Here is a 15,564-nt window from a genome sequence, read left to right as displayed (position 1 = left end):
TTGTTTGGGAATATGATTCAGACTTGAGCAACCATTTTGGAGGTTTTAAGGACTGTATCAACTACCTGACTGGTTCTGGGACAAAGAGCAAGAATCCAGCAAGCTTCGCCTGTTACCTGGATAATAGAGCATGGCATTCTTCCTATGTTGGAAACTTCATGTTTGCTTCGACAGATGAAATCAGTAGGCTTTGACTGGAGTAACTCTGAATTCAATTGCACTGCCATTTTTGTTGAGATCATTTCCAGTGGCCCTGTTAGCCTCAGAAACCTAAAGTTAGGCACGTGGATCAAATTTCCAAGTGACCCAGAAGAGGACATAACCACTAAGATGGCATCCTGGCTTCTGTACAGCAAATGGTTTGTCTACCCAAGTATTTTTGTTGTTCTTTTTATGTTCTTTCTTCCTGGTCAAGTGGTTAATTAAATCGGTTGTTAATTTGCTTTAGGGGACAAGACTGGGAAAGACTAGACTGCTGTCCTAAGTATAGTTACCAGGGAGTGAACCCGTTGAACTCAGTGGAACTTAATTCTGAGTGAACAGACCTAAGGTTACACTGTTAATTTATCAGAATGTGGACCATATCTGGTTGGAACCCCATTTTTAGTGTTTTTTTCCCTCTAAGCTTTCCTGCTTATTTCCATGTGCACAGTGGGGGGGGGGGGGGAATCTAAGTTTAGAAAGAATACATGTAAAAACTTTGATTGCAGTTTTCAAAGACATTAACGAAAAGTTCATTCTCTGCTTTTCAGGAAATTAGCCATGATACAAGAAGATTTCGTTTTGCCCTTCCAAGTCCAGAGCACATTCTAGGCCTTCCGGTTGGTATGTTTTCCATGAAGAAAGGGAACACTTTCTCTTGTGCGTGCAGTTTGTGGAAGAGGTGAACAGATGCCAAGGTTGTGGGGGATGAATTAACCATAAGGGCGGGGACATCTGGGAGGATGAAGTCACAGCTGTGTCCGTATGTCTTATTATAGTGTCTCTGTCCACAGGAGGATGAGGTAGAGGACAGAAAAAAGGAAAGTTCTCCCAGTAGCCTTTTTATCATTGGTCTTCTTGGGTTACCTCAGCCAGAGGGAGAGTTGTCTCTGGCCACAGCACAGTGAAGAAAACGCAACAATAAAAAGTTGTAGGGGCCTGTTGATAAACTGGTTTCAAATCTGAATTATTCCTAGTAGGATTCATAGACCGTATTTAAAATGTCTTCCAACCAAGGTCAGACTTGTGTTGTTCTCTGTTACGGCTGCAATTGCCCGTGCAGTGCAGCAGCAACAGACCTTCCACATGCAGGGCCAGCCCATCTATTAGGCAGCCCTAGGCCCTACATCATTGGCGAGGAAATAGGCAAGCACTACTTCTGTGCCTCAGAGCGTGTGCGCCGCCCAGTTGCCGTCACTCAGCTCAGCTGCTGTTGCTTCTGGAGGCTTCTGGAAGCAATGGCAGCTGGGTTGAGCGACTGTGATCAGGTGGCACACTCTGAGGTGCAGGAGCTGTGCTGCCGCTGTGGCACCTGCCCTCGCTGGGGGTGAGGGTGCAGGAAGGAAGGCAGCGGGTGGGGGTCCTCGCCACGGGTACCCCGAAGCTAGCCCAGTCCACATGGTAGGTTATCCTGTAGTTTCCCCTCTCTCATTCCTTGACAGTGGCCATCCCACCTCCCTGCACTATTTGGACTTTTCCAGTGGGTTTTAAAAATTTGGTAAATGCATTATATCCTTATGACAATCCATGTATTGGCTTTTCTGACTTACAGGTTTCATTTTTTAAAAAGGCCTTTGTGTCTCCACAAAGAAAAAGGCTGGAGACTTTTAAAATAGAAGCTGGGAGTTCAGAGAACCTGGTACTGATGGTTGTATCATTATAGCAATACCCATTGCTGATAAAAAAAAAAAAAGATGTCGCCATGGCAGGAAAAGGAAATGGGCAAAGACAGGCAAAATGGCTGCTACGTGAGCAGGGTCAGGAAAGTCCAAAGTTCCTCACATGGACCGCTGCCACCCAGGCTTTGTCTTTCCGTGAGAGCCAAGTCATAGTGTGGTGAGATTTATCCTTGCAAAATATGAAGCTTAGATAAAACATACAACAAAATGAGATTGGGACTGCTCATTAGCTGCTGTCTGGAACCGAGATGAATTTGTAAAAGGTTGGTGTAATTCCAGCATTGGAACTGAAGGTAAAAGTGATTGGTTCACATCTTGAAAGATTTACCTGTTGAACTGTGCACGTTTGGATTACCTGCTCCAGGCTGGATTTGTTCCATGTATTTCAGAAAGACATTTGTCATTAATTGTATAGTCTGTACTTTGAAACTATTATAGTATTTTGATATAAGATTTTTCTTATATACAGTTTTTTCTTATATACAGTTTGATGTAGTGGTTAAGTGTGTGGCCTCTTATCTGGGAGAGCCAGGTTTGATTCCCCACTCCTCCACTCGCAGCTGCTAGAATGGCCTTGGGTCAGCCAGAGCTCTCTTATCTGGGAGAACCGGGTTTGATTCCCCCCTCCTCCACTTGCACCTGCTGGAATAGCCTTGGGTCAGCCATAGCTCTCTTATCTGGGAGAGCCAGGTTTGATTCCCCACTCCTCCACTCGCAGCTGCTGGAATGGCCTTGGGTCAGCCAGAGCTCTCTTATCTGGGAGAACCGGGTTTGATTCCCCCCTCCTCCACTTGCACCTGTTGGAATAGCCTTGGGTCAGCCATAGCTCTCTTATCTGGGAGAGCCAGGTTTGATTCCCCACTCCTCCACTCGCAGCTGCTGGAATGGCCTTGGGTCAGCCAGAGCTCTCTTATCTGGGAGAACCGGGTTTGATTCCCCCCTCCTCCACTTGCACCTGCTGGAATAGCCTTGGGTCAGCCAGAGCTCTCTTATCTGGGAGAGCCAGGTTTGATTCCCCACTCCTCCACTCGCAGCTGCTGGAATGGCCTTGGGTCAGCCATAGCTCTCTTATCTGGGAGAACCGGGTTTGATTCCCCCTCCTCCACTTGCAGCTGCTGGAATAGCCTTGGGTCAGCCATAGCTCTCTTATCTGGGAGATCTGGATTTGATTCCCCACTCCTCCACTTACAGCTGCTGGAATGGCCTTGGGTCAGCCAGAGCTCTCTTATCTGGGAGAACCGGGTTTGATTCCCCCTCCTCCACTTGCACCTGCTGAAATGGCCTTGGGTCTGCCATAGCTCTGGCAGAGGTTGTCCTTGAAAGGACAGCTGTTGTGAGAGTCTTCTCAGCTCCACCCACCTCACATGGTGTCTGTTGCGGGGGAGGAAGATAAAGGAGATTGTGAGCCTCTCTGAGACTCTGAGGCCCTTTCTGCTTTTGTGTTTACCACGGCTCTCACCTCTCACTTCTGTTGCTTTAAAAACCTGCTTCCATTTCCACTTGCGCACTCACCTCACCCTCCCATCGGATTTTAAAATTCCTTCCACATCCTTTTCCCAGCATTCTGCTGTCACTCCTCTGTATCTCCCTGGTTTTTTAGAGCAGTATTTCCCCCTCCCCCTTAATTCGCTTCCAGGCTTTTAAAAGCAGAAACATTTCGTCTGATTTTCTCCCTCCCCTTTCCTGGCAGGCTAATTGGTCTGTTCTTACTGGTCAGTTCACACTATGCATGTCTTTTGAAATAGGAGATTAGGAAAGTAAGTTAGCTTCGTTGGTTAAGATGCTGGGCTATTTTGTATTTGGGAAAAAAGTTTCCTTTTCATAGAATCATAGTGTTGGAAGAGACCTCCAGGGTCATGTAGTCATCTAGTTTTAAATTGACTCTGACCACAAACATTTCAAACATGAGAATGATGCTGTGGAAGCAGCCTTTTTTAGAAAAAAACCCTCTGGTCCATCGTTTTCCCCTTTTGTAATTTCTAAATAACAAGGGGGAGGGGAACCTCAGGCTGCAAAGCACTGACATCTCCACTTCCACCATCTCCAGCCAAGTGGTCAGCATTGACTCTCAACAAATTTTTTGAGCAGTGCCTAGCAGTGGTTTTTTTTTCCCTCCTCAAACTCCTTGACTACTGATAAGGGGGGGGGGAGACACTAATAGTGACCACACAGTAAATTCAGCTGGAAGAATCTCCTATTTCAAAAAGTGAAACTAACCAATCAGGAGAAACCAATCCCAGAACACTACCCAGGTTTTCTCATTGGTATGTAGAATATACACACTGCAATTCTCAATACAAATCAGAAAGAGAGAGAAAAAGATGTAGAATGCAGGCACCGCATTTGAAGTAAACCCCAACCAGCTCAACTTCAGTGAAAATCAGAAGTAATCTGTGTATGCAGAATGGACCTGAGATTCGGAGTGGAAGTCGGGATATTAATCCAATATCATTGCCGCCACCGCTGCCACCTCCTCCTTATATTGTTGAGACCACTTTGTACACAGAGGCTTGTGCCTGTTTACTCATTTGTGGCAGTGGCAGCTTCTCTACTCTGCACAGGGTGGGGGCAGCTGACTCACTTGTGGCAAGAGAGCCATCTTTTGCTCCTCCCTCCATTGCCCCCCCCCCCCTCACTACAGCACAGCTCTTGGCTGAGGAAGCTGTTCCAGCTCTTGAAAGGTATGGGATATTGCTGATTTACAGGCTGATTTACAGGCTTCTGGAAGTCCAATAGAATGGTATGATAAGTATTCCATGTATGTTTAATATGACATTGCTAGGCTCGGGGTGTGTGTGTGTAGTAACTGCAGTGAAGTAAGCACTGCCCACCAGCTATATGCCACACTGCACACTGTGCCTCCATTCCATCATCTGTCAAAGTGTGCATGCACACAAAAGCTTATATTCTGAATAAAACTTCGTTGGTCTTAAAGGTGCTACTGGACTCCAACTTTGTTCAGACCAACACAGCCGCCCACCTGGATCTATCTACAGTAGAAATATGTTACTGGTCGTACAAGAAAGAGACTGATGCATCATTTCTGATGCATCATTCCTGAGGAGGTGCGGGCCCTGCGGAACCTTGATCAGTTCCGCAGGGCCTGCAAGACTACCCTCTTTAAACAAGCATATATCGACTGCTGAATTGTTGTTAATCAAGGATCCGCCAACACGGTCCTGCCCAAGGACCTATGTCAACATGGAACTAATCAAATTGGCAGAAACTAGCGTCAGAATGCCACCATTGCTGCCAGATTAATTTAAACTATGAATTTTAAATACATTAACTGGTTTTTAAATGATGTTAAATTTAAGTTTTATTGTTAAATTTAAAGCTTTTATATTTATTATTGTATATGTATGAGATGTTGTTAGCCGCCCTGAGCCTGCTTAGGCGGGGAGGGCAGGATACAAATAAAATTTTACTTACATACTTTACTTACTTACTTACTTACTTACACTGTGATCGATTCCCCACTAGGCTTGTTCAGGCGTTGGAGCTCCCCCCTCCCCCCCGATGCTTTTGTCCAATTTTGCACAAGCTGTCCCGGGGCTGCAATTCGCCTCGCTTCTTTCCTGGGCAAGCAGAAACTGGTTTTCAGAGGATCTTGCTTGCCACGGGAAAGGGACAGAGTGAGTCGCAGCCCGGGAGCAGCTTGTGCGAAATTGGGTGGAAGTGTTGGGAGAGAAAAGAGCTCCAATGCCGGAACAAGCCTAGTGGGGAATAAGTCGGTGGCTCCGTCATTCCTCATCCTCTACAGTGCAAAGTGTTTGGAAGCTTTTTTGCTTCACAGTTGTTTCAGTCCCTCAGTATTTTAATCTATGATTTGAAAAACAAAAACTCCCAAGAGGAGGGCAGGGAGCTATTCCCGTTGGCAGCAGAAGAGAGAACTTGGAACAATGGGTTTAACTTAAGGGTGGGAAGGTATCAACTGGATATTAGAAAAAACTTTTTTACTGGAAGAGTTGTTGTGACAGTGGAATCAGCTACTGAGGGAAGAAGGAATAGCTCCCTGCCCTCTAAGTGACTTAAGCTCTTAAATCAGCCCATTTCACAGTTTAAACAGGCTTTGTAGGCAGAGGAAAGAGTTGCAGTTAATTGGAATAAAAGGAAATGCTTTTCCTCCAGTCCTAAATAATCCCCCTGCCAGGACAGTTTCAAAGTCAAGTCAAGTCAAGTTAAGTTAGCCTTTATTGGCATAAAATATATAGATGCATATATCAGAGCAAATTGGTTTTTAAAAAAAAGATAAAATGGAATGATTGCATACATATACATCAGGAAAAGCATAAACATAAACTATTTCTATGAGATCCTCTGACGTGCCTTTAAAACAGAATAAAGAAACTTAGCCACTTTCTCAGTGACACTAGATGAAGTATCGTTCAAAAGACTGTAGACCTTAAGTGCATCAGAACAATCAACCATGCTAACTAAAAGGGGATGTAAATACTTGTGATGAAGATCTGTATACAAATTTGTGACGAAGATCTGTATACAGTTTCAAAGTGGCCAAAGGTCTTAAAAGTCAGGCATCCTAGATTCGTGGCAAGAGGAGGATAATAATTTCCCACTTTCATTTTTCATTAATTGTTCAGTGGCTCGCAGCATTTGGTAGATGGCTGTGAACTGTCAGCTTGTATGCCTTGAAGTTTGCTTTATTGAAGTGTTTATTTACTTGCTTTATTGAAGTGTTTGTTTACTGTGAACTAACCCTGCAGATCCCTGCTTTACTAACCCCAATGTTACAGAAGAATGTGAAGGGTGGAAGGGAGGGGTGAAGAAGGTGCCAAGAGGGCTTTGAAATAAATAACATCTAGTCAGTTCCCAGGCATCTGGCTGGGACGAGCAAGGCCATAGTAGGGGAGGAGAGACAGGCTGTGTCTTTGGAGAGATAACAGATACGGGTCCCAGCAAAGGCCCCAGTTTTATTGTGGGAAATGATTTAAAGCCCCTTGCTTTGATGTGTACCAATAAATGCCTATGCTTGTACCCACCTCGCTATTAGTTTCAATAAACCTGCATAGTGAGTAGTATTGCTGTATTCAATAAATAGAAACTTTGTTTCAAAACAAAGCTAAGTCTATTCATCCTTGAAACTTCAATGCCTCGATGCTGACACAGTAGTCATCAGACTTCCATGTGGGTTTCCCCCCCCCCGCCTTTCTTGCTTGAGGAATTCCTCAGATTTGAAGAAGCTCTTCCTTCTGTGGGTACTTCCATTTAAGTGCCTTACTGATGGGCATGGGGCAATAACGTTTGTCCATAGGAGGAATTCTGGAAAGATTGTGGGCTCCTTTTGCCTTCTTCAAAGCATAAAAACATATTTTACCTGTTTTCTTTTACCTGCAGGGCAGCATATTTACCTTTCTGCAAGGATTGATGGGAATCTGGTAATCAGACCCTACACACCAGTCTCCAGTGATGATGACAAAGGTTATGTGGATCTTGTCGTAAAGGTAAAAGAACTCAGCTTTGGCAGCTGAGGATGGTCCTTCTAGGGTTCTGCCAGTTGAGCCTTACAGTGATCACTGTATAATACTCTGCACTCAGTATTTGGCAGTTCTTGAAGATGGTGATCATATCACCTTTCAGTCATCTCATCTCCAGGCTAAACATACCCGGCTCCTTCAACCTTTCCCCATAGGACTTGGTCTCCAGACCCCTCACCATCTTCATTGACCTCCTCTGGACACATTCCAGCTTGTCTATATCCTTTTAAAATTGTGGTGCCCAAAATTGAACACAATACTCCAGGTGAGGTCTAACCAGAGCAGAGTAAGTGATACCATCACTTCACGTGATCTGGACACTATGCTTCTGTTGATATAGCCCAAAATCACATTTGCCTTCATAGCTACTGCATCACACTGCTAACTCATGTTCAGTGTACAGTTCACTAAGACCCCTAGATCCTTTTTGTACATACTACTGCTAAGACAAGTCTCCCCTATTTTATAATTATACATTGGATTTTTCCAACCTAAATATGTCCTTCCAAACCTACTGAAATCTAATCTAGTTCGTAAGTATGGATCAAAAACTGGCTCTTGTGGATCAAAAACTGGCTGAGTAATAGGAAGCAGAGAGTGAGTATAAATGGGCAGTCTTCGCAGTGGAGGATGGTAAGCAGTGGGGTGCCGCAGGGCTCGGTACTGGGTCCCATGCTCTTTAACTTGTTCATAAATGATTTAGAGTTGGGAGTGAGCAGTGAAGTGGCCAAGTTTGCGGATGACACTAAATTGTTCAGGGTGGTGAGAACCAGAGAGGATTGTGAGGAACTCCAAAGGGATCTGTTGAGGCTGGGTGAGTGGGCGTCAACGTGGCAGATGCGGTTCAATGTGGCCAAGTGCAAAGTAATGCACATTGGGGCCAAGAATCCCAGCTACAAATACAAGTTGATGGGGTGTGAACTGGCAGAGACTGACCAAGAGAGAGATCTTGGGGTCGTGGTAGATAACTCACTGAAAATGTCAAGACAATGTGTGTTTGCAATAAAAAAGGCCAACGCCATGCTGGGAATTATTAGGAAGGGAATTGAAAACAAATCAGCCAGTATCATAATGCCCCTGTATAAATTGATGGTGCGGTCTCATTTGGAGTACTGTGTGCAGTTCTGGTCGCCGCACCTCAAAAAGGATATTATAGCATTGGAGAAAGTCCAGAAAAGGGCAACTAGAATGATTAAAGGGCTGGAACCCTTTCCCTATGAAGAAAGGTTGAAACACTTAGGGCTCTTTAGCTTGGAGAAACGTCGACTGCGGGGTGACATGATAGAGGTTTACAAGATAATGCATGGGATGGAGAAAGTAGAGAAAGAAGTACTTTTCTCCCTTTCTCACAATACAAGAACTCGTGGGCATTCAATGAAATTGCTGAGCAGCCGGGTTAAAACGGATAAAAGGAAGTACTTCTTCACCCAAAGGGTGATTAACATGTGGAATTCACTGCCACAGGAGGTGGTGGCGGCCACAAGCATAGCCACCTTCAAGAGGGGTTTAGATAAAAATATGGAGCAGAGGTCCATCAGTGGCTATTAGCCACAGTGTGTGTGTATGTATAAAATTTTTTGCCACTGTGTGACACAGAGTGTTGGACTGGATGGGCCATTGGCCTGATCCAACATGGCTTCTCTTATGTTCTTATGTTCTTAAGTATGAATCTAAAGCTATCATTTGTCTTGTCGTCTTTTTTTTAAAAACAGATTTATTTCAAAGGTGTTAACCCAAAATTCCCTGAAGGAGGGAAAATGTCCCAGTACTTGGAACACTTAAAGATGCAGGACACAATTGATTTCCGTGGGCCCAGTGGACTACTAAAGTACAAAGGAAAAGGCAAGCATAATTTTCATACAAATGATGGGTTATTTTTATGGACGGAAGAAGTGAGCTTCCCAACAAGAACAAGACTGCAGTCTAGGGGATGGAAAAAAGACTTTGTGTTCATAGCAGAATCATGTTAGATATCAAGGTTACTGTAGATAAGGTAGCCAGAGGCAGAGGAAGATATAAAAACAGAATCATAGAGTTCGAAGGGGTCATACAGGTCATCTAGTCCAACCCCCTGCTCAATGCAGGGTCAACATAGAGCATCCCTGACCAGAGTTCGTCCAGCTGCTGCTTAAAGATTGCCAAAGAGAGGGAGCTTGAAAGGGCAGCTGCTGTGAGAGCCCTCTCAGCCCCACCCACCTCACAGAGTGTTTGTTGTGGGGGAGGAAGGTAAAGGAGATTGTGAGCCGCTCTGAGACTCTTCAGAGTGGAGGGCAGGATATAAATCCACTATCTTCATCTACCTCACAGGGTGTCTGTGATGGGGGAGGAAGGGAAAGGAGATTGTGAGCCGCTCTGAGACTCTTCAGAGTGGAGGGCAGGATATAAATCCAATATCTTCATCTACCTCACAGGGTGTCTGTGGTGGGGGAGGAAGGGAAAGGAGATTGTGAGCCGCTCTGAGACTCTTCGGAGTGGAGGGTGGGATATAAATCCAATATCTTATTCATCTTCTTCTTATCTGGGAGAACCGGGTTTGATTCCCCACTCCTCCACTTGCACCTGCTAGCATGGCCTTGGGTCAGCCATAGCTCTGGCAGAAGTTGTCCTTGAAAGGGCAGCTGCTGTGAGAGCCCTCTCAGCCCCACCCACCTCACAGAGTGTTTGTTGTGGGGGAGGAAGGTAAAGGAGATTGTGAGCCGCTCTGAGACTCTTCGGAGTGGAGGGCAGGATATAAATCCACTATCTTCATCTACCTCACAGGGTGTCTGTGGTGGGGGAGGAAGGGAAAGGAGATTGTGAGCCGCTCTGAGACTCTTCGGAGTGGAGGGTGGGATATAAATCCAATATCTTATTCATCTTCTTCTTATCTGGGAGAACCGGGTTTGATTCCCCACTCCTCCACTTGCACCTGCTAGCATGGCCTTGGGTCAGCCATAGCTCTGGCAGAGGTTGTCCTTGAAAGGGCAGCTGCTGTGAGAGCCCTCTCCAGCCCCACCCACCTCACAGGGTGTCTGTTGTTGGGGAGGAAGGGAAAGGAGATTGTGAGCCGCTCTGAGACTCTTCGGAGTGGAGGGCAGGATATAAATCCAATATCTCACACACATTTCTGTTCCCTGTTACTTCTGCAGGAGTATTTGCCATTCAGCCAGACAAGAAGTCTGAACCAGTAATTAAATATGCAAAGCGTGTTGGGATGATTGCAGGTGGAACAGGTAGGTGAGACCTTTGGCTGTTTCTTCCTTTGTCACTTTTGCTTATGGTGTTGATGGTTCTTCTTTAACTTGGTCTGTTTTTGCCTTCATAAAGGAATTACACCAATGCTGCAATTCATTAGAGCTGTTGTGAAAGACAAAGATGATCCCACCATCTGTTACTTACTGTTTGCCAACCAGGTAAATGGCACTTAATTTCATTCCTAGTGGGGATGTTAAACCTGATGGATAAATATCTTTAAAAACAGGGAGTTTTAAAAGGTTGAAATGCATGTTGATTTATGTTTTTAATTGGATTGCATTTCCTTCTTTGATCTAAAAGCTCAGAGTTAGGTACTGACTGATCCAAGCTTAAAAGTGAACTGAAGCTATTGAAGCACCATTTGTAAAATGGCTGTTTTTGCATACTGCACTTCTGTTTGCTAGACCAGCCACCCATCTCCAGCACCTTCTTCTGAAGAGTAGTTGCCATTTGGTCCTCTGTGGGCAGGATTCAGGGAGAATCCCTCAGCAGTAGAAGTGTGCTGGATGCCTTCACACCCTGCTCTGGGGTCTGTACACTTTTTGAATGCTGCCTAACCACATCCTGTAATCTAGTCTTTGCTAGGATTCACTTGTACTGTTTGTACATACTGTGACGTTCTGCTAAGGCTAGTTTTTGGAAATTACTCATCAAGGATCTACAAGGATAATTAGCCTGATTTATGCAGATGTGTGAAAAGTCTTTTAGAAATAGTGAAACAACCTAAGGCAGGGGTGGCCAACGGTATCTCTCCAGATGTTTTTTTTGCCTACAACTCCCATCAGCCCCAACCATTGGCCATGCTGGCTGGGGCTGATGGGAATTGTAGGCAAAAAACATCTGGAGAGCTACCAAGGACATCTGACATTTAACAAACCTAAGCAGTCCTTCATGAGGAAGGGGCCTCCCGAAATTTTCCTTCAAATTGCTCATACCAGAACCAAAAAGAGCGTTCAAAATAACAAAGACTGGCCCCTAATAAAAGTTGCGGTTCCTTGTTTATTAATTCTTTGCTGATTTTTCTTAACGTGCTCCTTCAGAACTCCTGAGCTCACTTAATGATGTCCTCCTCATATGTGGTGTGCCTCAAGGGGTGGTTCTCTCCCTGATGTTGTTTAACATCTATATGCGCCCCATTGCCCAGGTTGTCTGGAGATATGGGCTAGGGTGCCATCAGTATGCAGATGACACCCAGCTCTATCTGTTGATGGTTAACCAGTCTGGCTGCGCCCTGGAAAATCTTGACCTGGCTCTGCAGGCCGCAGTGAAATGGCTCAGGCAGAATAGTCTGAAATTGAATCCAGCAAAGACAGAGGTCTGGGAGTCGTGATAGTCTGAGAGGAGACATACCCCTACCAGCCTTTGATGGGGCTCTTTTGGTGCAAGTGTCTAGGGGTCATTTTGTAGAAAAATAGGTGGTGGAGCTCATCCAGGGATTGTTATGCAGCTGCACCTACTATTCAATGGACAAGGTAGGTAGGTGGGGAGGAGGAGGGGGAACCGTCGGAAAGGTTCAGGAGCTCTGCTCCTGTGAGCTCCTGCTGAATTCAAGGCCTGCCAGCGTCTTAAGGTTAAGTTTCTAGGGGTCCTCCTGGAGCCTTCTCTGACAATGGAGGCCCAGATGATGGCTATCGCCAGATCAGTCTTTTATCACCAGAAGGCAGTAGGCTCCCTTCCTAGAGCGCAGCAAATTGGCGACTGTGATCCACCTCAAGGATAGACTACTGTAACACCCTCTACATGGGACTGCCCTTGTCTCAAATCCGGAAGCTGCAACTGGTGCAAAATGCAGCGGCCAGGTTGTCATTAGAACTACGTATATGGAAGCATATTTAACCTGCGCTGAAAACGCTGCGCTGGCTGCCTGTGGCATTCTGGATTCATTTCAAGGTGTTGGTGTCAACCTTTAAAGCCCCATATGGCCTGGGAGCTCTCTACCTTTGGGACCGCCTTTCCCAACATGTGCCCCAAAGAGCGCTGCATTCAAGATCTCAAAATCTTACAATCCCCAGGCCAAAGAAAGCCCGGCTGACTATCGCCAGGGCTTTCTCTGTGGCAGCTCCCACATAGTGGAATGCGCTACCACAAAACATCAGCCCTGCGGGATCTTTTACTGTTCCACAGGGCTTGTAAGATAGAACTATTCTGCCTTGCATTTAATGACTAATGGGAGGTAGCTGTCAAGTCACCACATTACTGACAGTCTTGGCCAACGTTACTATAACATCGTGACTGGAGAGCCAGTTTGGTGTAGTGGTTAAGTGTGCGGACTCTTATCTAGGAGAACCGGGTTTGATTCCCCACTCCTCCACTTGCACCTGCTAGCATGGCCTTGGGTCAGCCATAGCTCCGGCAGAGGTTGTCCTTGAAAGGGCAGCTGCTGTGAGAGCCCTCTCCAGCCCCACCCACCTCACAGGGTGTCTGTTGTGGGGGAGGAAGGTAAAGGAGATTGTGAGCCGCTCTGAGACTCTTTGGAGTGGAGGGCGGGATATAAATCCAATATCTTCATCTACCTCACAGGGTGTCTGTTGTGGGGGAGGAAGGTAAAGGAGATTGTGAGCCGCTCTGAGACTCTTTGGAGTGGAGGGCGGGATATAAATCCAGTATCTTCATCTACCTCACAGGGTGTCTGTTGTGGGGGGGAAGGTAAAGGAGATTGTGAGCCGCTCTGAGACTCTTCAGAGTGGAGGGCGGGATATAAATCCAATCTCTTCATCTACCTCACAGGGTGCCTGTTGTGGGGGAGGAAGATAAAGGAGATTGTGAGCCACTCTGAGATTCTTCGGAGTGGAGGGCAGGATATAAATCCAATATCTTCATCTACCTCACAGGGTGTCTGTTGTGGGGGAGGAAGGTAAAGGAGATTGTGAGCCGCTCTGAGACTCTTCGGAGTGGAGGGTGGATATAAATCCAATATCTTCAATATCTTCATCTTCTTCTATAAGATCCTTGTGTAATTTTAATTGCTTAATTTAATGATGCAGTGATTTCTTGATTGTTATATGTTTTATATCTTATGTTGTGTTCTTATGGATTGTTAGCTGCCCTGAGCCCATTATGGGGAGGGCAGGATATTAATCTAAATAAATAAACTTGCATAGCCTTCCATTGTACCCCACCTGCTTTGGGATAATCCCACCTAAAAATAGCTCTTTTGCAGCAGAGGCAGCTGCAGAAATTGGTGTCTTCTGGCAGCCGGATGCAGCAAATCCTGCTGCGAGCCTAAAAATAACCCTTTGTTTTGTGCCAGATTTCTTTGGGTAGGTCAGTGTTGCCTTCGTGTACATAGCCGTCAGTGTGGACTACACTTACTGGAATAATTTTGGTTGATGGACAAAAAAAATGCTTTCCTTGCATAGTTTTGCTCTTGTGTGCTTTGCCAGTACTCTACCAGCAAGTAGCTCTTGCACAAAAATGAAACTTCACAGCATAGCATAGCACAGCCTAACTCTGATCTGGTGTATGCAGAACCACTCTGTTGATCTGTGTGTGTAAAACAGAGAAAGCAAGCGTGAATGCTCAGGATCTCTTAAATGTAGCACAATTAATGTGCGTAGAGTCATGTGCGTAGAGTCATTGGAAGAAAATCTTCTTGCTTAATGATTTCGGTGCCTTACATTCTTAGTAAGGGTCCTAGCAGGTGCTACAGCGTCTACCAGAAATTGCCCTGGCTGCGTTGGTGAAAGGGACTTCACAGTGCCATGTTTTAGCTCTCTATAACGCCACAAAATTATTCAAACAGGTAAACTTCCCATGGTCTACTCTCCCTAAGACCCTTTAAAATAATCCGTTTCCTGCTGTCTATAAACATGTCCATCGGTTTACCAAATGAATTGATATTTTCTTTTTATCCTAAAAAGATCTATAAGGTTGGTTAAAACAACTTGTTTCCCCCATTAATATTCCTGGAGACACAAAGTGAAATACTTCTAGGGCAGTGCACTAAAATCACCTGCGAAGATAAAAGATGTCACAGGGTGAGGGTGTTGAACTCATTAGTTATGAGGGCCAGATCTGAGATACATGAGACTGAGCCATGTGTATCATAAAATATAATGCCAAGTAGCAGTGATATAAACTTTGTAAAGGACACAAACACAATTAAAAGATGTTTTTTTAAAACTGAGGGCTATTTGACACATTTTCCGGTCATTGGCTGGCATGGATTTGTTGGAAAGAATCATTACAAAATCTAGCTTGTCCAGTTGCAGGATTAGGTTTTTTTTAACAATTATTTTAAGCTCAAGTAGAATAGAAGGATTCTGTTTAGCACCAAAAAAGGCCACATCATCCATCCCAGAACCCTCAGATCCAGATAGAACATTTGTCGTAGCTTGACAACTCCGCATTTGCCTTCTTACCCACCACATCACACTGCTGACTCATTTCATTCTACAATAAACCCAAGCATGATCAGTCAAAATGCTTGGCACTAAACCCACGGAAATCAAGCTGTCCAATGAAGATATAGACATGAAAACATAATCAAAATGTGTGTAAATCTTATGAAGGGCCTAATAATATGAAAAATCCCTAGCTGTGGGATATAAATACTGCCAAGTATCAAAAAGGTCAAACTTAGATAACAAGTGTGCTAACTCAGTCAGTATCTTCCCTCGTCTTTATTTAAGTTCTGTCCAATTTATTATTAACTATATAGTTGAAGTCTCCTGCTATTATTAAATGACCTGTTTTAAACATAAAAAGATCATCCAAAGTCTTTTTAAAGAAAGTTGCCTGGGAAGAATTAGGAGCGTATATATTAGTCCATGTAACCTCCTGGTGGTTTATAGAGCCTTTTATAAAAATATATCTTCCCTTTTGTTGCTTGAATCATTAATCAGATATTTCATGAAACAGCTGTTCTGACTCCATGGGATTTAGAATTCCCAGACTCTACGAATAATTGTTGGCCATACACTTGCAGCTTAAATAACTTCTGAGTATTATTCTTA

At 44.7% G+C, this 15,564-nt stretch overlaps 1 protein-coding gene across 1 annotated transcript in view; it reads left to right on the top strand.

The window, feature by feature from the left end:
* Positions 1–15,564, top strand: part of LOC132586318 (NADH-cytochrome b5 reductase 3) — a 41,281-nt gene that overhangs the window by 13,070 nt on the left and 12,647 nt on the right. The window contains exons 3-7 of the mRNA XM_060258343.1: positions 753–825; positions 7,236–7,342; positions 9,088–9,217; positions 10,504–10,587; positions 10,682–10,767. Coding sequence (XP_060114326.1) covers positions 753–825; positions 7,236–7,342; positions 9,088–9,217; positions 10,504–10,587; positions 10,682–10,767 — 480 coding nt within the window. The remainder of the gene's footprint in view (positions 1–752; positions 826–7,235; positions 7,343–9,087; positions 9,218–10,503; positions 10,588–10,681; positions 10,768–15,564) is intronic.

This window comes from Heteronotia binoei, chromosome 17 (assembly GCF_032191835.1).
Source record: "Heteronotia binoei isolate CCM8104 ecotype False Entrance Well chromosome 17, APGP_CSIRO_Hbin_v1, whole genome shotgun sequence".
NCBI lineage: Eukaryota > Metazoa > Chordata > Lepidosauria > Squamata > Gekkonidae > Heteronotia > Heteronotia binoei.
This window is presented reverse-complemented; position numbering and strand designations above follow the sequence as displayed.